We start from the raw sequence: 20,868 nt of genomic DNA, 5'->3' as shown, positions 1-20,868 counted from the left end.
CACACATGGATCTACGGGATGCCTGTGTACATACCGGGGTACATATCCGCAGTACAAAAACCTCCCTCCATACTTTCTGAAGCCGGTTATAAAGTCCGGCTTTGCTAGCCTCAGGCCTGAGTTACATTGTACAGGGTGTCTCTTGTTTCAATTTTCACAAGCTCGTATTTATCACCCCTGATATTAGGTGTGTGTATATATATATATATATATATATATATGTAGTATGTATATACCTATGTATTTTATTATGCGTGATGAAAATTCAACGAGATACTTGAGATTCCACGACGCTATATCAGTTTTTTGTGCATGCTTCATCCCCCTGTTGTTTCGTTCGAGCGCAAATTAACCTCACCAAACTGCAGAGAATTTCTTACCGATTCTTTCGCCATCTATTCTCTTCTCGTAGTAAATTTCAAGTGACCGACAAGTGCGGTAAAATTCTGAGGTTCGTATTACCGATACTCGGAGGAAACACGGAGATCAGTGATAATCGTAAAACGGTCTGACTGCATCGACGATTTGTACTACTTGATCCGCGCGCTCTCTTTTCGCCTAATGTCTCACTAACCTGCGGAGTAGACGCCTTATTTTTCGATCACCGAGTACACTCTGGGTCTGTCAGTTCCTATGCTTTTTTTCACGGTCTACCATTTCAGAACTACTCATCCCGTCAACTTGAATGCATGAACCAATAAGTGAAGGACTCGTGAAATACGGTGAAAACTAGGCATACGTTTCTCCGTTTGCAGCTGATCTCGCGGGCGAAAATTATTTTATACATACGTGTATACATATATATATATATATATATATAGTATATTGTACCTGCCCCGAAGCTTTGAGTTACATTCCTGTTCTATACAAGGGGCTTAGAGAGGATGGCGGCTGTACATGACGAAGGTTTGCTAAGCCCTGAGAGAAACACAAAGTAAATGGTAGCCCTAAAATCTCAATAAAGAGACCGCGAAGGTGCGGTTGAACCGAGGCAACGCGGAACTAGGGTCGCGTTTTCGAGTCCTTGCAGATGTGATCCTTGCTACGAATGGGCTTATCTTATCCTTTGCTTGTCAGCTACACTCGTCGTAACAATCTTTTTTTGCCGATCAAGCGGAAGGAATTACCTTGTCTGAATTACAAGTGAGATTCACTGTTTCCACGAGAGACGTGTTTCGCGGTGACGGAACCGTAGCGGTGATCAAATATTTCAGTTGCATACGTTTCGGTCGTTTCGTTTTCCGTCAATATTGTACAAGTCGGCAACTACGTGGATGTGGAATTCGTTAACTTTCTGGAACATGCGACCATCGTTGATTTAACGATTTGTTGATTTTACCAAATATGTTTGGATCAGCGAAAGATTGGTCGAAATAGTAATTAGCGTTTTCGAGTGAAGCAAAATTTATTTCAACTGCAGAAAATATTTCTGTCCCCGTATTTGATGAATTCGACAAAATGTGTTTCAAAATTTTTTATTTCAAGCGTATATCAGTTGATCGGAGATCTAGTCGTATTATAATTAGGCAGGCTGGAAGGAACTCGAGTTCCTCATAAGTATAAGAAACAGGCGAATATCCTCGTAAAAAAATATTTCATAAAAATTCCCTGCGGCAGCTCGAAAATTGATGGGTTTCCTTTAAATTGAAGACCCCACGAAAGATCGAAATTAGTTACATAACCGGTCGAAGCTTTGCAAAGACTGACGAATCTCGCTCAAGATCACTCTAAGTAAATTCGGCCCCCCGTTTCCGGGCTAATCAAATAGAACAAGCGGCTTTAGACTAGCCATGAGCCTTCGAACCTCGACCGTTTTCACACTGCAGGTTTCAAGTTTTTAGAGAAAAAAAAGAATAACATCCGATTCGAGTTTCGAACTACAAATTCAGATTCGCGATTAACGCTTTTAAGGCCCTCGGATATCATATTACATTAAAATATGACAATTTTTATTTTGAACCACTATGAGGGAACTACAATTAGAAATTCTGGAAGTTTAATCTTGGGTACGTTATCGGTGAACCAAAAAACCTCCACCTTCCAATTTCTACCAAAATCAGAACCTTTTAAAATAAAATTCGCCTATTTTGGATCGTCACTTTGAAATTTGCAATTCGACTTCAGATTCGTGACGAGATACCTAAAAAAACCGACAAGTACGAATTTTCATCGTGATCCGAACACGCCGAATTTAAATTTTGCAAATCTGACCTTAGATTCGTGATCAGCAACCCAAGAAAAACTTGGCGGTATCAATTTTCATTCAAATCCATTAATTCGTTCTCAAGATATCATCATTTTTATTTAATTTTTTGTATTTTTGTTATTTGAATAATCGAAAAAGTACCGAACCAATCAAAGCCAAAGTCATTAAAATCCGATAACACGTTCTCGAGATATGGTAGGAGAAAAAAATTGATCACGTACGTACACACACACACATAGACGACCGTCCGAAAAAGGTCGAGGGTGATTCTCCGGACCCTGAAACGTCAACATTTTAGAATAACTTCCTCTTTTCTCTGCGTGTAACGCTTTCGCTCTCCTTGTTTCAGAGCTGGTTCAAAGGGTGGTGCTCCTCGGCGGATCGGCTCTATCTTCGTGGGCGATACAGCGCGATCCTTTATCCGTGAAGCGGCGCGTTGCCGAGCAGTCTGAGTGCTCGGGGGACGTAGAGACGGACGACATAGCCCCGTGTCTCCGGCTTCGATCCCTGGAACAGCTTTTGGACGTCAGGCTCGATCCTCCAAGATTTACCTCAGGCTTTGCCCCGTTCGTCGACGGCGCCGTTCTTCCCATTGCAGCCCACCAGGTTAGCGAGACACTGAAATAAGGCCTCGAGCTGACAAACCCTCCCCCAACTTTCAAGTCTTTCGACAGGCGACTCTCCGCCTCTAAAGTATACATTCTCCGTGCGCCTTTCCCCTCGCGAGAAGATGGAAATTCCCTATTAAATGCTCCCTAAATTCATCGTAAATTACACCCTCAATTCCGGACCATTTACTGCCTACTTACGTATAACGGTGTATTATAAAATTATTGACTTGCTCGATATTTTGTTATACTCAAGTTACGACTTTGTTGTCCAGCTCTGGGATGTCGATACAGGGGTTTCAACTCTAATCTTGAGTGTTGGACAACCACCGTAACGAATGATTTGGAACGCTTGTAACCCTTGGATGAAATGAGAGCAAGAGTTTCTTCTCGTTCGTTTAATTTAACTCGGTTCCGTCGGAATAACCAGCCAAGTATCGTAACGTGCATTTTTACTTTCTTTAGAGTTTCGACGAGTGAGAACCAAGACGATTCGGTCGACAGAGTTTCGTATCAAAGAAGTTTCGTTACAATTTACACGGACGACGTGAGATATCCAATCTGATCAAACGTTCGAATCCTCGATCCCCCGGAGTGAAATAAAAGCCAGGCTCTCAAAGACGGCGTAATTCGAGCCGTACTTCGATCGGATGCAAAATGGCGTTATTCTTTATTTACGGTGAAGTCGCTGCCGTCGTTCCAGGCAATTAGACACCTCCCGGTGAACGGTATCGGTACGTCGATATATTATTTTCCCCGAAACCGCGCTTAACGACTCTTCTTGATTCCGGGACGCGATATTTCGAAAGGCAAATGCGAGGGAGTAGAAAAGAATTCTACCCACCTAACAACGGCGGAGAGAGAGAGAGAGAGAGAGAGAGAGAGAGAGAGAGAGAGAGAGAGAGAGAGAGGAGAGAGAGAGACTTGAAAGATCGTCCGAGTCATTCGGGCGAGTGATTATATCGAGCCGAGGAACAAAGTGGAAAAATAACGAATCCCACAGACGTTCCAGCCGACGGCGGCATCCTCGGGTTTGATATCGGTGATCCCGGGTCCCGGCGCTGAGTACGCGGCGTTTGGTCAGCGGGATTTACTGATGGGATTAACTTCAGGTGAAGCCTGGCTGGACCTTACCGACGAAGATTTTCAGGTGAGTGGATAGCCAAGATAAATGAATCGCTCCTGGACTCCCGGGGAGTATGCGCGGGTTGCAGAGTGGTTTAGGCGGCCGGGAAGGATATCCGATAATTGAAATTGACCGATAAATCGGCGGCCATCGGCTCGGAGAGAGGCTGATACCGCTCGATATGGCGAAGGGTGAGAAACCTCGACGTACGTACGTGCTGCAGGTTCTCCTTGATAACAGCTCGAGAGGATATTGTATCCGGCGTGAAAAAGCAAGCAATCGCGGGAAGAGATTCATCCCGATGGCTCGCTGCCGGGAGCTTCTGTTGTTGCAAGCCACGACGTGGAGTTCATCGGGACTCCTCGAACTTCCGATCAACGCTCCTCCGTTGTCGTGAAATTCATGAAAAAATATGTATATTACACCCACTCGTACGCGTGTCTCTGGCGGAAAATTAACAATTCATGAGGCGTCCTGCACGGATAAGCGTGGAGATAAAAGTTCTGCTACGGGTAAAATATCGGGATGTGGATGTATGGATCGTGGCGGAAAGCAGCTGACCTTTTGCTTTTTACAATCGGCGTAGCGGGGTGGATTTTTCGTTTTTCTCGCGCAGGGATTTTCGGATTATTCAAGCTTATACCTTCGCCCTTCCATTCCACATCAAGTTTTCAATCAGCTAATCCGCAAAAGAACTCGGGAAGATTACAAATTTGGTATTCCTCAAGCTCGGAATTTCAAACTCCGAAAATTTTCACGCTTCTGAGGGATAAGGGATATTTTTTTTCGATCGGTAGTAAATTATAAATAACAACGCCTCGAACGATCGATTTTGTCACGCTCCTAAAAATACTTTAAAAATTGGTGAAGCTTCCTCTCCAAATTAAGAGACAATATTTTACGAATATTCAGAAAATCTGCATAATTTTTGCCCAACGCACTATGAATCGTAGTTGATTCTACAAATCTCTTTCAGATGAGTTGTAAGCATTGTGCAGCTAACAATCCTAATCCTAATTTGGTAAATATCAGTACGTAGTCTTAACAGCGGAAATATTTTTTGATAGTTTTGACATTTTCATCAAAAATGTTTTTCAATTTCACATAAAAACATTCGTTCATCTCACGCTTATTACATGAAATAGGTGGTACTCAGTAGGTAAGACGATGATAATAATTCATACTTTAATCACACAAATTGATATTACGTTGCGTCGTTCACGGGAGCGAAAAACAAAAACGGACTGCAAGGAAATATAATTGAGTCGTCATTACTCTGACGTCGCAGGACCATTGCACTTTTCGACCCCCCAACGAAATACGGTGAAAAGTGGCTGACCGATAAGTTTTCTCCGATTTGCAGAAGGGTCTGAACGAGACGCGGCGAGATCGCATCCTCCGGACCTACGTGAGGAACACCTACCGCTACCACCTCCACGAGATATATTCGACCCTGCGGAACGAGTACACGGACTGGGAGCGGGGCGAGCAAAGTCCTTCGGTGATATGCGAGGGCCTCCTCTCCCTTCTCGGCGACGGTCAGGTCGCGGCCCCGCTGCTGCGTCTGGCTCTGCTCCATTCCTCGGGCGGAGGTCGGGGCTACTTCTTCCATTTCCAACCCGGCGAGAGGGTCAGCCTGAAGGGTGACGAGCTGCCCTATCTCCTCGGGGTTCCGCTGCTCCGCGGCGAGCCGACGGCCTCCGCCTTGGCCACGCGTACCAATTTCACAACCGCGGACGAAACTTTGTCCAGACTGCTCGTCCACTACCTTGCCAACTTCGTCCGCCGAGGGTAAGTTCGAGCCCTCCATTAGCGGCTTGTCCACCCGGTCCGAAATTTCACCCTGTACCCTGTATTTCACCCTCGGTGACAGCCAGCCTCGGCTATCGTCGCCTTCCTCGCCTGGCTCGAGACGATTCGCCGGGAAACTCGATCCGGCCGAAAGGTTCGCGTCATGGACGGAAAGGTTACGCGGAGAGATATTCCCCGCGAAAAATGACTCGCCTCGTCCTTTTAACCAAAAACTACGCGGTATTGCGGTGAAACGTTATGCCGAGATAAATTTCTACAGTCGTGCTCGGGTTAGATTGTTCTCCGCGAGAGTCCTTTCATTTTTTACCATAAAACGAAAAGTGTAGTCATGCCTGAGAGGTGAGAATTAGTTTTCTTTGCCGCCGTTGCGGGAAATCTACTACGTGATACGTATTTTTTACTATGTTCGTTTTTCATTATGCCCAGCCTGGATATATTTTCATGCCGTTATATTCTTGACTTCGTTTGGCTGAAAAAATATTGTAAACTGCAGACCATTGTGTTAGTAACTAGAAGGTTCGCATTGACAACTGTAACCACGTCTACCTATATGTATAATAATACATTTCGACAAATGATATTTTCATCAGCATGCACGTCGTTTGGCTTGAGATACCTCGAATCATCCCGTATTAGTCGAGAATAACAACAGGAGATAAAACCTTACAGAATGCATGGATGTGTTCTTTTTTCTTACTGCCTTGCTTTTTTCGATAAGGTTCAAGCTCGCAACGTTAATGTGACGAAGCATTTTGAAAGAAAAAATCGTTATTCCGCAGCTTTTAAGGTCAGAGAACTGTGATAAAAAAAATGTATTTTTTTCTTGCGTACAAGATATTAAATTTTTTTTTAATTCATTCAATCAACTTTTTGATTGAAAAAAGAACATCCTTATGCTGAATTATTGTTTCCATCGGAAAAAACACCTAAACGCCGAAGTATGGAGGCGATTTCGGTTTAAAAACAGCGTGAAACTAGGTCCGGAGAATAAAAACGTTCGAAGACTGCGCGCCTCGCAATCTGAACACGATATCTCGAGACCCATCGAAACGATAAGGCTAAAATTTGTAAGGTACCTAGTTTATCGTCGGTGCTATCAGGAGGGTGAATCACGGACACGGAAAACCAGACCAGAACTTTCGGAAGCAGAAAAATGAAGAAAACTCGCCCGTGAATCGAATTCCGATGCTTTTAGACCCGAGATTTACGCCGGTGGAATTTTCAATCACAGTAAACAAAGGAAGAAAAAAAAAACGACAATCATTCGGCCCCGCCACGGAAAAACGTTAGTCGAATTTCATTAAAAACTGGCCTTTTTCTAATTCTTGTGTACACGAAAATTACACTAAAACGACACCAAGGACGTGTTTTAAAAGAACGAAAGATATGCAAATGTGAAATACGCTGTTGTATTAATTTCAAGGATGACTGGAGCGCGGTTTTAAATCGATTCGGACCTTGGTTGTAATTCGTTTGTTTAAACCCATAAATACCGCAGTTTTTAGGCACCGAAACCCCGAGCGTGAGAGTTACGAGATTTTGCAAAATGAGATGCGGAATCTAATTATACGCCCAATTGTTTCAAATTCTCGTATACTCGGATACCGCGTATTACGGACTCTATGAGTATAATCGCACGGTAACGAATCGGGTGCTCCGAGTCCCACGAAATAATCCCATAAAATTCCAACACCAAAATATCAGCGATGAGTTGGTACAGAATTATTCATTCGACTATATGTGTACTCGGACGTACGCATAATGTTGTGCAAATATTTGATTCAGTGCGAAACGATATGTTTGAATACGTAATGGGTCGGTGGTGTCGGAACACAAAAGCCTAACTCGATCAGAGACCTTGTTTCAACGGTTGGCTCCCCAATTTTTCACCCTCCGGCGGGTTCCCTAAAAATTTCCATATTATTAAAAGGCGGCCTAGAGCCTTCCGGAACAATAATTTTTAAACGAAATGCCTAATTGAAATGAAATCGCTTTTTTTACTCAACGTCCCAATTTTCATCCGAGCATATTTCACAAGGAAATCTTGCCGTAAGGAATTGGGTAGATAGATGAAAATAGCGGGTAAAATTTTTTTAGGGAAAATTCCTACCTGGAAATTCCAGCTGTAATAAACATTTTTGAACAAACTCACATTATGTTTCGTTTATGTAATGAGAAATTTAGGTTTAGCGAAGTCCTGTTTGATCATGGAAATTCAATCAAATAGCGAATATTTGTCGCGAGATTAAGGATAACGCCGTCGTACTTTGTTTAAATATTTTCCCATCACACCGCGGAATTACAAGATTAAGAAGATATTCAAATATTTGGAACGAATTGATTCGCCATTTTCTGGACATAAATTCAACGAATAAATTCCGTTATACAAGAACATGGTAAACAAAAGAACACTGTCGTTTTGGCGAAAAAATAACGGGCAACTGAACACCCTTTAAAATTGACGTCTCTCTAAGCTTGCCAATGAAATGGAAATTGAAACCACTAACAGGCAACTCCTTTGGTACTTTGATTTTCTTTACAAGATCGGAGATTCAGACCCTTGTCCTACCGCGCGTAAATATCCAAGGGATGAAAACATTTCTATAGGAAAAGAGAAGGGGACTGGAAGAGATTCGGACGTACAACAGTGGTAAAAGGAAATCGTAAATTTTATGTAGGTTTGTACCTGCAGGGTTTGATCGTCGGTTACTTTTATAGAGAAACGTGGTATAGCTACGATTTGAACGGTGATTTGGAGCATTTTGGAAAGCGTTTTTTACGGGGTGATTCGAAGAAGGAAACAGAAAGAATGAAAAAGGGAAAAGGAGAATGCCCATTCGGATACGTGTGCAACACATTTCCCCACTTTTCGTTTCGGAACTTATGCAAATTACGGTCGTGGAATCCGCGGCTTGGTATCTTGAAACTTTTCTACGATCGTTGCGAACGTGAGTCAGCGTCTACACGAACGGATCGAGCTTAAAGTACGCGTAGAGCTTTCGTGTGTGAAAAAAAAAAATGTTAAGCAAACAGGTTGCGTTTGAAAATGAATATTTTTTTAATTTTACGTCAACGTAGGCATAAATATTTTTTTTTCAATCGTGAAAAAATGCGTAACACAACACCGCGTAATTCTTGTGTAAGCCAGGAATTTTATGCAGCTCATAAATCTCCCAGAGAACGTCGAGGCTAAAGTAGAATTAATATTCATACAACGGACGGTTTGCTACAATTTATTATATACCGTCGACTCCGCACGTTCAGCTACGCACACATACGCATTTCGACGCTGACCGGGTCACTCGAGGGTCACTAATTATATCGGCACCGGTGGTTACGGAACTCGGAAGACCCTCCCGAGTACCATGAGAGTAAAAAAAAAAAAATGTAAGACCAGAAGGATATAACTCCGCTACGAGGCATCGCAACTCCCGCATTAAACGCTGCAGTGCCTATTTAATATACGAGTCGAGTTTGACAAATGGGGAAATACACGGATCCGATATCAGTCATCGTGTTTTTATGCCGACTGGAATCAGTTTTCACGGTTGGTCACTACGCGGGCAGTGATACGAATCAACGTTCACCATTTCTCAAACCTCGCATATCGAGCCAAAGGATTGACCTGTTATCAATTCTTGTATACACTACTGATCAATGAATCTCGGAGGGTTTCCAAATATTTCATGGTAATTCACTGGTTTCATGGAACTTTGAAAGCTTTCGCTGACTGTAGGCGTATGTTGTAACGTAAACACCAGATCGTAGTGATTGTGTATACGTACATTGTGCACTGATATGACTGCAGTTTTATGAAATTTTGATAACGCTTCGAGTTGAACGTTGGTCTGATTTGAGTTGTTGCGCCACGTACGGTAATTCTACCGAAACGGATTGTTTAACGTATGAAGAGATGCAAATCCCGACAGCTGAATTAATACCAACGACCAATTTAAGCAGCCCGTCGGTAATCGATTGAATAAGTGGGGGAAAATGAATTTTGGGGGAAGATTGTCATTCTCAGAAAAAGAAGTCGCGAATCGCTCGGTTTGATCGGTTCTTAGTTGAACGAAGCCAAACCAAGAAACCAAATTTCATTCATATCGATTAATCCACTTTCGAGTCGTGATCGGACTAAAAAAATTTACAAACGGTTTGACCGACGTTTTTTTTAAATTGCATCAGTACCGAGTTAAAAAGAACGGCGTCGATTGGAACCAAAAGTCACAAAAAATTCGTTTACTCGTTCTCATATTATTATTCTCTTCTTATCGTTCTCTGTAATTATATATCTTATATAATTGGACAAAAATGGGTCTCACACCTAGAAACAGAGGTCCATCTGATAATAGTCCGAGATGATTCTTTGTAGGCAAAACCGCGGAGACTCAGTAAGAGGTAAATTGTTAATTTTTGTGGTGAACATATCGTTCCAACTCTTTTTCGAGTATATACAGCCAAGAGGAAAGTTAAGAAGTTGTCAACGACGAGCGGCTAATAAACGGCCAAAACCGATATTCCAGGCACCCACGCATATTGTCTTGAAAATGTTTTCGACACCCGTGTGTATATATATTTTCCAGAGACCCAAACGGCGCGAGCCCGTTAAGCTCGGCCGAGACGCTGCTGGCGTCAAGTCCGCCATTCTGGGACTCGTACGATTCTATAAACCAGCTGTACCTGGAGGCGAGTTTGCGAGTAACGGAGATGCGTTCGCACTACCGGGGTCACAAGATGTCGCTGTGGCTGAACCTACTCCCGCAGCTGCACCGTCCCGGCTACGAGATAAGCATGCGCCACCACCACCTGGCGGACAGTCCGAGTCTCTACGAGGGCGCTGTGAGACAGCAGAGCATGGCGATGCCGATCCCAGCGCCACCGCTTCCCGCGCCTGCGCCGACGCAGCCGTCGCTCGCTTCGCCCGGAGGAGGAATCTCGACGACGGACTGCGGGCCGAACATGTCGAGCAGCGCGGTACCGACGACGCCGAGAACCTCGCAGCAGCCGAACCTCGGTCCGGCGCCCAACAACCTGCTGAGGAAGCTGGCCTCGAGCCACTACCAGAGCTACACGACGGCGCTGACGGTGACGATAGCCGTCGGGATATTCCTGCTCTTGCTGAACATCCTTATATTCGCCGGTATCTACCATCAGCGGGACAGGAACGCGGCCCTCTCCGCGTTCGGCGACAAGAAGAAGGAGGAACTCCTCGAGGCCGGCTGTTCCGGGATCGACGAAGCCTCCGGGAAGCAGCGGCTGGCCCTCGACCTTCCGGACTCTCCGCCTTCCAGCCCTCCCCCCCACAAGGCGAAGCTCGCCCAGGAACTCGAGCTCCAGCTCCAGGAGTTTCAGTGCTCGCCGCCCCCCGGCGGGGGAAAACGCATCTCCGAGCCCCCGTCCTACAGCCGCAGCCCCTGCACGCCCAGGTCCCACACACCCCAGTGCGTTGACGACGACGACGACGACGCGCTGCCGGAGCCTCCACCCCCGCCCAAGGCCCCGGCCCCCAACCTCGGCGTTTCCGGTTCCGGAATACTCAGACAACCCGGAACACCCGGCAGCGCCAAGAAGAGGGTTCAGATACAGGAGATATCGGTCTGAGCCCCGGGCGGAAATCGACCTTTCCGATTACACGCGGTGTTTTTTCTTTCTTCCTTTATTTATTTATTTGTTTATTTATTTATTTTCAAAATCGCCTCTCTTCGCGTCTCGGGATTTTCACTCTCACCGTCTTCCCCATCTTCGTCTCATCCCATTGTGTTCCCCTTCATGTTCTTCTTGTTCTTCTTCTCCGCGCCTTCGTCAAATATTCATTCGACTGATTAAAAACTCCCCTCGGTATACGCTTAAAGAGACCACTCTTTTTTTATTACACACTCACTCGGAGGTTAAACTCGCGATACTTCGGCTTAATAATTAACCGGTCTGCCCGGGGAACAAACGGACACTTCCAACGGTGGTTAAGTATTTATACGGTGCCGTGTATACCTTACGCTGCTCGCATCCCGACGCGAGAATTCGATCTGCCCTCCACCTGGTTTATGTATAATTCATTTATTCCCGAGATACATTTTAGTGGTTAAAGACAGGAATCAAAATCACGACAAACTGTGACCGGTACATATTGAAGCGAGGGTATTTGTGTATCGTTGTTTATTTCCTCTTTCGTGATGCGATTCATCGCGTAATTTCAAGCGCCCGTGCAGAATGTAAGGATAATGCATGAAGGGGCCACCGAAGAGACTCGCACTATAAGCATCATATAATTATATATATACATATACTATATATATTATTATACTGTTCGAAAGTTTACTACTACTATACACACAAAGACAAAGATTGTAATTTAATATTTAACAAAAAACAAACAAACAAAACGACAAAAAAAAAAAACAAAAAAATAAGCAGTAAAACAAAGTGTACTATATAACTATACTGTAAGTGTAAGTCAGTGACCTTCAAGCCAAGAGACACTGTGATTTAAAGTGACAAGTTCCGTCTAGATTGATCGTGGGGTTTTAAATTTAAAAACAAAGCGAAAGAAAAGTAAAAAATTAATCTACAAATAAAAAAAAAAAGTAATAAAAACAAAATCCAGATTATCGATGCTCGATTATCCATCCGAAACTCTCAGCCTCGATCCGCGTGCAGATTTCTTGAAAATAGGCACGATGAAATATTATACTTGAACGCTTGATATTACCTCAGTTCGATACGATCCTGTAATTACGGTAATTGGACCGCTGATTCACGAATTATATATTGAAAAGCTTCAGGATTTACTGGTATCCGAATTTTCATTTCGGGACCATTTTGTAAAATAGAAAATAAACTCGTGCGGGTTAGTTCTTGCATCTGAGAAATCGGTCATGATAGAGCGTCTTGAATTATCCGTTGCATGAGAAAGAATTTAAAAAGATTGAAGTAATTTTAATTAAAAAAAAAAAAAAAAAAAAAAAAGGAAAATCCAAATGCGATCTCGCGGCATTCAAATATGAATATGACATACATCTATCAATGTTTCCAATGTTGGCATTTGTTTAAATAAATACCTGAAGCATTTAAAATAATTGTTAAAACGAGACGCGAGGTTTTATTTCGCCCATGACCTTAATTCGTACACTTTGCATTCTTTTCAGGAATTTTCAGTCATTCAACAACGTGATCCTCGTCCTTTGAACCTTCATCCGCTATCGATTGTTGTTTACGTGTAGAAAGAAGAGATGATTACTGACGGCTCGAGCCTTTAATATTCAAATTTGCGAATAAATATGAATATTTTAAATCACGCGGGTCCTTGTAAATTTCAAATTTACGTTTTTCTGGTGGCGGATGCCATTTTTCTATTCAAATCCCGCAGAATGTGAAAATATATCGAGTATACCGTATGTAAGAAAAAAAAGAGATCGAGATCCGGTTTCGCGTCATCTGCCGCAGTACCGTCAATTATTATGCATAAATCGATGAGAAGCACGTTTTAGAATTGTCCAAAAATAAAGGATCTTCGAGATAAGGCAGATGAACGAACGAACGAACGAAAGAAGGAAGGATGGAAGGACAAGAAGAAAGGGATGAAACTGTGCAAAAACGTGTCAAGAGATTTACTGCTGAACTCGGTTGTTTTCTGCAGGTAGGAAATATCCGGAGCTGGGAGAGAGAAATTGCTGATTCAAACTTTTTCACCCTCCTCCTTCTCCCTCTCCCTCTCCCTCCTCGTCATCCTCTTTCCCTGCTGCATTCACCGGTCTTTGGCATCAATTTTTTGCCCACCGACCGAAGAAGAAGGAGAGATTATTATTAAAGATACGGCCACTTTCCATATCAATTCTCCACAAGTTAGCCGCAAACTTGTCACTACAATAAAGTTCTCTCGATAAGAGACCTGATCGTACGTAATACTCTTTCACTCCATAATTTTCAAATGCAAAAAGAAAGCAAATAAAAGAACGAATTCTACGGAATTTAATTTCTACTTCGACACGACGTTCGGATTTGATCGTTTTCTCACCGATTGAATATTTTTTCCCCTCCCCTCGTATTTTCCTGTGTCGTTTTTCCTTTTCCGCTTTCCCCACAAGAGGAGAAAGCCATTTTCTACGGTGTAGGCAGAGCCGAGATTCCCGTGGAGAGGCAAAGCCGAGAACGGAGGAGGCCTCGAAGCTTAGTTATAAATTAGCCCGGGATAAAAGTGAAATCAGTTACCTAGCCGGCGGTGGAGAAAAAAGCATCGGCTATAACCTCGGACGGAAACTATGTGCGTCTATGTCTTCGTCCGTACATAGAGGCGGAAGACTGTGTTCCTGGTCCTCGGGGTGCCGCGGAGAGGATCGTTACGGTGTATATGAATTGCTTGAGGTACTTTCTTTCCCCCGCAGCAGGCTTCTCGACCCCGTATTTTTTACCCGGAAGATCGAGCGGCGGGACATTTATGGCCGCGTCGGAAAAAGCCTCGTTCCCTTGACAAAGAAACTGCAGTAGTGGGAGAAAAGGAGGGCGAAAAGAAGAGGAAGAAGAAGCAGAAGAGGACGGGGCAAAAAATTAAATTTCCCCTATACCGAAGTTTGAAAATTTCATCTTCTTGCGCAAAGAGGTGATCCGACTTTCTCCTAACAACGGTACGACAAAACGCGACATAAAATATGGCGTTAATAATTAACACCAATTTGCGAATACAACAGACGCCTGGCTTGTGTTACTGCTGCTGCTGAATATAACGAACGTTGCAGCGACGCGACGAGACGTGTCGGATTTCAAATCAGTGTCTGGTGTAGTTGACCACTCCGTAGGTGGGGTTGTTCGTATAGCCGCAAATTAGTGCTATTAAAATGATCGAGACAGCGATATAAATTATGCAGTCACCGAGTCTGCTCGTAACGTGTACCTATAGATATCTCTGTATTACCCGCACACCTCGTACCTCCTCGACCGCTGCAAAGTATCTTTGCAATTGCGAGAAACACGGCACACTGATTGTGAGAGAAATTTCTAGTTCATGTTGCCGCTCGGTCCTCAACCATTTTCATTTTTTACCACTATCGAAAAATATAATTCCAGGTAGAAAATGGAAATTAGTTTTCTACCTGTTACCGGAAAGTCTAGTATCCGTTACTACTCTTTCTCATTACGATCACTGTTGCTATATTTCCTTGTAACTGTTGCGAAAATTTAACGCTTGCACTAAATCTTACATGTAATTTTTGGTTTGGAAAAATTAAGATTTATTTTAGTGCTGAAGCCATAATTCTGCTAAAAAACGAATTTATTCAAAAGCCTATTTCTTATCGAAATTTCATAAAATTGCACTACCCGGAGATCGGGATAACCACCCAAGAACATCGACATGTCCGTCCACATCTATCCGCCAGACGAAGATTTCGATTAATCGCACGTCCAACAGCGTTGAAACAATTAGCGATGTTTTGAATACCTTGTTGCCTCTACCAGACGCCTCAGAGAAGAGACTGTTCGTTCGAAAAAGAAGAACTCAAAGAAGTGAGATTTTGACGTCATCTCCTTATCAAAATCAGCTGATCGAGAAATCAGCAGTTCCGAAAAAAGCAAAAGATGATCGCGGTGAAAAAAGGGAACGTCACAAAAAGAAAAGCTGAATCGAAATCGCGTGCCAAAAGAAAGACGCCGAGTGCGTGATTTGTGGCGAAACATTTGACGAGGACTGGATCCGATGCCACAAATGTCAAGACTGGGCTCACGAGGAATGCGTTGATATAAATCCAGGCGATTTATACTACACGTGTGACGTTTGTGTAGCCAAAGAACGATTCCGGAATTAAATATCGCAGTGGCCGGAGCTACTCGCCACTTTTTTTCGGAGGATGAATTTAAGCCAGAAATTAACATTTTTTGTTTTTAAGCTGTTGATAATTTATAATTTTTTTTGTTCGATATTCCGTTGAAATATATATTTGGTGAAATATTCATGCGATTCAGATTAATTATTGAACCTTAATTTCTGGCATACACATAGAAATAGAAAACTGGCCGGGGCTACCCCCCTTTCCCCTATTTAACTAAAGAAGTACGGTAAACCGAGCAAACTGATTTTGCGTTGCAATTACCAGAAAAGGATCGACGATAGCGCAAAATGGTTACGCGCACCTCGTTTTTCGTAATACTAACAATATTCAAACAGTTTTTTTAACGATGCCTGTTTTACTCAATTCTTCTAGTCACCGTGCCAACTGAAATTTTTCTCAGTGTAGTTACCAGGATTATTTTTCTTCATTCGGTGCTTGTTTCACTCGGTTCATTGACTTTCGTGCCAACAAACTAATCGGAAGATATTATCAAAAGTGCAGTTTGAATCGGTTTATTTGTTGCTTTTAATTTCAAACCACTCGGTCAGGTGAGGAGATTATTAATAAAAATCTTGTCTCGATTCGCGTGATAAACGGTAAAAATTTAACTCCCGTGAAACGAAAAGCTTTTCACGCCAAACAGCGAATTCAGTGAAATTAGAGAAAAACTGCGACATGGCTAATTGGAGGCCTCACTCGCATAGCTTTTACGCGGTGTCTGATTACGAAAAATGAAACCGAGCTATTCGACGGTTGATATATTAACGGGTAACATCGACATTCGCCAGCAAGTAGTTAGCCTCGAATTGCTGCTGGTAACAGGATACAGGCTTTAACTGTAATCAGCGTGGTCACAGTTATTTGTGAAAAAAATTCCGTGACATTTATAGATTTTCCCAGGACCTAAAACCTAGTTTTCCCTGACACTTTCCCAGTTTTGGTAAGTTATTAAAACCTAAATCGTTCAGCTTATTGACCTGTTCAATTCGAATTGAAGAAAACTATAATGTAGAAAAAAGTCAATTTAAGCCAATTTGTTTTCTCGACGAAAAAAAGTAAACTTGTCAGGTACCTCAAAAACTCGTTCCAAATTTCCATGATAGGGAACTCATGGTTTCAGTTTTTTCACGACCAAAGAAAAAATCCCACGACAATTCCAGGTTTTCCATAACCCCTCTTAAATATCCTGACAATTCCAGGTTTTCCAGGTTTTCCCGCGGACCGGAAAAAACGATCGTTAAGATTAAGTCGAGGCCCAGGTGTCGGTCAGTGATGACACGCGTGTTTAGCGTGTTTACGCACTACAACTCGTTCAGATAATCTTATCCGAACGAGGCTGCGAACGATAAATTCGTTTTATTGGTAGAACATGACAAACATTATGCTACCTGTTACGCGGAATGCCCTCGATATAATACAGGTACTAATTCCGCGCGGAGGGTGAAATTCAGTTGCTCGAATTTATTCCCGTTCCGCTTTAAAAAAGAACCCAATTAGCCCGGGACTGATTGTAATTACAATATGAATAACGAGCCCTTTTTCCCCCCTCTTATTGTCAAGAACGTTAATTTAAAATTAAAGAAATAAAAGAAAAATCGAGGCTCATTGTTACGCCGATCGCTTTAGACGAGATTACATCAAAATAAAAAAAAAAAAAAGATTCGAAGCACAATCGCAAAAGTTATACGCAAGATTAGGTGTTTGACAGAGAGGGAAAACCGGTGTTTACAAGCTACTGGATAATTGAGTACCCGTTACTAGCGATGGCTACTAATTGTGAGATAAAAATAAAAACGATTCCAAAAAGGAATTGAACACGACTCGATGGAATCGGTCAAAATTAATCGATTAATCGATTATTTGACATTTTTTTGAAACGGTGCATTGGAAATCAAAATTTCGGAAATTCCAGTATGAAGTTTTAATAGCGAAAAAAGATTTTCAATAATTTACAGTTTCATTGAAAAATTTTTCAATATCAGATGAAAATATTCATTTATCTTTGACTTGCTATATCAAATAGGTACTAAGTAAGCAAGACAATGATAACGATCGATACTTTAATCGCATAAATTGATATTGTATTGCGTCGTTCACCCGAGTAGAAAAACAAACACCGATTGTCAGGAAAAATAATCGCGCTACCTACGACAATCGGGTCTCTGTGCCATCGATATCAAGATTGGATCAAGTCTGGACGGCGAAGATACGGTGCGTAAATCTCGTTATAATTCAATGAGGCTAATCCCTCCTGTAACAAGTGTAGTATTAGACACCGATTCGGGGATCGATCGATTGCCCGCTGATTTAACACGCAAGTTATTTTCACCGATCCTTAAATCAGGCGCTCGTTTCAACGGTGGATGGGAAGCTCGAAGTGTTAGAATAATTCGAAACATCCTCGATTCCTAAGCGCTTCTCCGATTTTCACCCCGAAAATTTTATCACAAGGTAGAAGGTGTACGAGGTAGGCACATATATATTTATCTGAATATGCATAGGTGGACACGGACGCAAGCTGACACGAGGCGGCCTCGAAGTTGGCGTCCCTCGGGGATTCGGAGGCGGGTAAGGTGGGACCCAATAACTTTGACGGGACATAAATTTAAGAGCCCAGGGTTTGGTGCATGACGCCGCTGCTCTCGACTCGCTCACTCCTCGCGGACGAAGGCAGGTCGGCGAGAACCTTTGAAAGTCGATACCGAAGGGTCGTCGACGAAGACTCGAGATCAAGACTCGAGGGCAGCGTCGTGTCGCTCCGAACCGTCCCTTCGCCCTTCGCCCTTAATCCTCCCGGATAAACCGCGTTTATCGGCGACGCGTCGAAATATCCGCCGGTTCTTTCGAAACTATATTTTTTTTTTTTTTTTTTTTCAAAAGAAGAAATTTCTACGAAGAAACGATACTGATTTTGTTTTTTCTCTTCTTTCTTTCAATAGAACGTGTTAATCATTTTCGTAAAAAGTTCCACCATCTTTCTTCCCATTGGATGATCTTTTTTTTTTTTTTTTTCTTTAAATCTCGACTGAATTACAGGAGCAAATGTATAATCCAAGAGCGTGAGTTGAAACTCTTTAAAATTAAACCTGTGCTGTTTCAAAACTTTTTCCTTCCCCCCCCCCCCCCCCCGTTTGAGGGTCTCTCTCATTTCTTAGAGTAAAAATTACTTTCCCAAAGTTCGTCGTATGTAATCATGACGTATCTTTAAAAACTGGCCTATAAAATAAAAAGGGAAGAAAAAAAAAATGACGTAATAATACAAGTTTGATAAGACTTCCAACTTCCTTTTCCTCTACTATTTTTTATTCTTTTCTTTTGTTTTGTTATGTTATTCGGAGCCTACTGCGAGAACCTCATCCGTTGCCTCGCATCGCTGTATGATCCACTCATCCACTCCGAGGACCAGAGAAAAAAGGTAAAACGACGAGGGTTGAAAAAAAAACAAACGGTACAAAAAGAAGGGGAAACACGTAACAGGAAAGATATCGCGTGACGTTATAAAAAAATTTTATGTCACAATTCAGCTGCTGTATATAAATATAAAAATATGACAAATTTAAACTTACAACCATATGAGGATGACCTATCCTCGCGTGTCGAGTCTGCACGTGTTGTTTGACCCAGATGATGCTCGGCACCCTGCAACAAAAGTTTTCCAGAACTCAAATATCACCTAGACGTGTGGGTACCCAGGTTTCAAAATGCGGTTAAAATTTACAACTTTTAAAACAAAATATTCTCCTCTACGATTGCACTTCTAACATTATTTTCGAGAAAATTTCTAATTTCGTTACAAGGGAGAAAAAAGATCACATTGAAGCTAGTAACGTTATCGTAACTATTCATGCTGAGGAAAAAGCGTTATTTCGCGATTTTGAAATTGTCTGAAATTCGGTAACCCGTAATAAAATAAAACACACTCATTTTCCAAAATCTTAATTCCTTGAAAATCATTGTAATTATTATGAAAATAGCGATTATTTCCCCAAAGTTTCGTTGGGACAACGTTACCAGCTTCAACCTCTCAAAAAACGAGAATTGAAAAATATGCGAATTTCTTAAACAGCAACCTTCAACGTCTGCTAACAAAGTGCAATTTCTTATGCTGAATCCAGCGCAGCTCTCTATTGATAATCTTGGTTAATCGTCGCGTCGGTATATAAGGCATTAGGCGTCATACATAGAGACGCGTGTAGCATAGTGCAGAGATATGGATGACGTCTGAAAGATTGTGCGGATAAGTATACATGTATGTGTATGTGTGTGTGTAAGAGAGAGAGAGAAAGACGTGTTGTACAAGGCACACACGATGCCCCCGCGATTGGTAGGTATTATATACGCGTCCGACGCCTCGGCAGTGTTAATTAGAACTAATTGGATCTGGCCGACAGAACGAACCGCTAAACTGGTCTACATAATATCGACGACAGTCTTGAGTATCGTTCGGACTGGCGAAGAAGAGAGGCTGGAGAGAGGAACGGAGGAAGCTGGATTTAAACTGCATCGCAGCCGCGTCGCTAACTGCGCCAAGTAACAGAGTCACGTTCTTGTTTGGTCAACAAATTATCACGATCCTGTTAAGATCGCAGAGAGAACCGGGCCCCACCACCAGGCCTCTCGAATCCGCCGCCCAAATGCCCACGGATTTACTATAAATATCGCAAGCAGGGAGAAACGGTCAGCACCCTGTCGCTGATCCCGTCGTCGAGTGTGCGCGAGCGGTGTGTATGACGTAAATAAAAAAAAAATAAAAAATTGGTCGATAAAAACGTAAGACGAGGCGGGAGAAGTAAGCTTTTCGAGGATTTTTTTTTCAAAGTGTCGGCAAACGCGGCCATAAATTCTGAAAAATTTAAACTCCTAAATTCGGTATAAATGATTTACGGACGAATTCGGAATTCCGAGCTGCGATTCCTCCGGCGATACTGCATCGGATAAGTGGTAAAAAAATCGCGCCGCGTGAATCGAAATATACAGTGTGACGTATCCGTTGATGCGTGAAAAAGCATTCGGCGATCGCTCGGAGGCGATTTGAGGAAACCGGAAGTCGGAGAAATTGTACGCCGAGGCGGACGACAGGTATAGAGAATAGCTACCGAATTACTTGATAATCAAAGGTAGTGCTTCTTATCATTCGACGAGAAGTGCGGTCCGTGTGTTAAAATTCGCGTCTCGAGTTCTGCCCTGCTCCCCCCCCCCCCCCCCCCTCTCTATTCCTCCTAGCCTTTCTTCGATTCTTCCGGTAATTCGAGGCCGCTTCCGGCGGAACTCGCGCCGATCCAATTTTCCCTTTTTCCA

General features: G+C 42.8%; 1 protein-coding gene and 1 long non-coding RNA gene across 5 annotated transcripts in view; one reads left to right on the top strand and one right to left on the bottom strand.

Annotated features, from left to right (window-relative positions):
- Positions 1-20,868, top strand: part of LOC124298229 (neuroligin-1-like) — a 72,748-nt gene that overhangs the window by 24,977 nt on the left and 26,903 nt on the right. For 2 of the 4 annotated variants that reach the window (XM_046749967.1, XM_046749965.1), the window contains 3 exons: positions 2,556-2,812; positions 3,818-3,964; positions 5,304-5,731. In XM_046749967.1, coding sequence (XP_046605923.1) covers positions 2,556-2,812; positions 3,818-3,964; positions 5,304-5,731 — 832 coding nt within the window. Of the gene's footprint in view, positions 1-2,555; positions 2,813-3,817; positions 3,965-5,303; positions 5,732-10,335; positions 12,716-20,868 lie in introns of those variants that run through there. The other 2 variants (XM_046749966.1, XM_046749968.1) reach the window with 2 other exon arrangements.
- LOC124298241 (uncharacterized) overlaps positions 2,686-20,868 on the bottom strand; it is a 38,023-nt gene continuing 19,840 nt past the window's right edge. The window contains exons 2-3 of the long non-coding RNA XR_006906760.1: positions 19,137-19,209; positions 2,686-2,824 (exon numbers count right to left, since the gene is read on the bottom strand). This is a non-coding gene — a long non-coding RNA (uncharacterized LOC124298241). The remainder of the gene's footprint in view (positions 2,825-19,136; positions 19,210-20,868) is intronic.

This window comes from Neodiprion virginianus, chromosome 2, assembly GCF_021901495.1.
Source record: "Neodiprion virginianus isolate iyNeoVirg1 chromosome 2, iyNeoVirg1.1, whole genome shotgun sequence".
Classification (NCBI taxonomy): Eukaryota; Metazoa; Arthropoda; class Insecta; order Hymenoptera; family Diprionidae; genus Neodiprion; species Neodiprion virginianus.
Note: the sequence above shows the minus strand (reverse complement) of the source record. Positions and strands in the feature narration are given on the sequence as shown.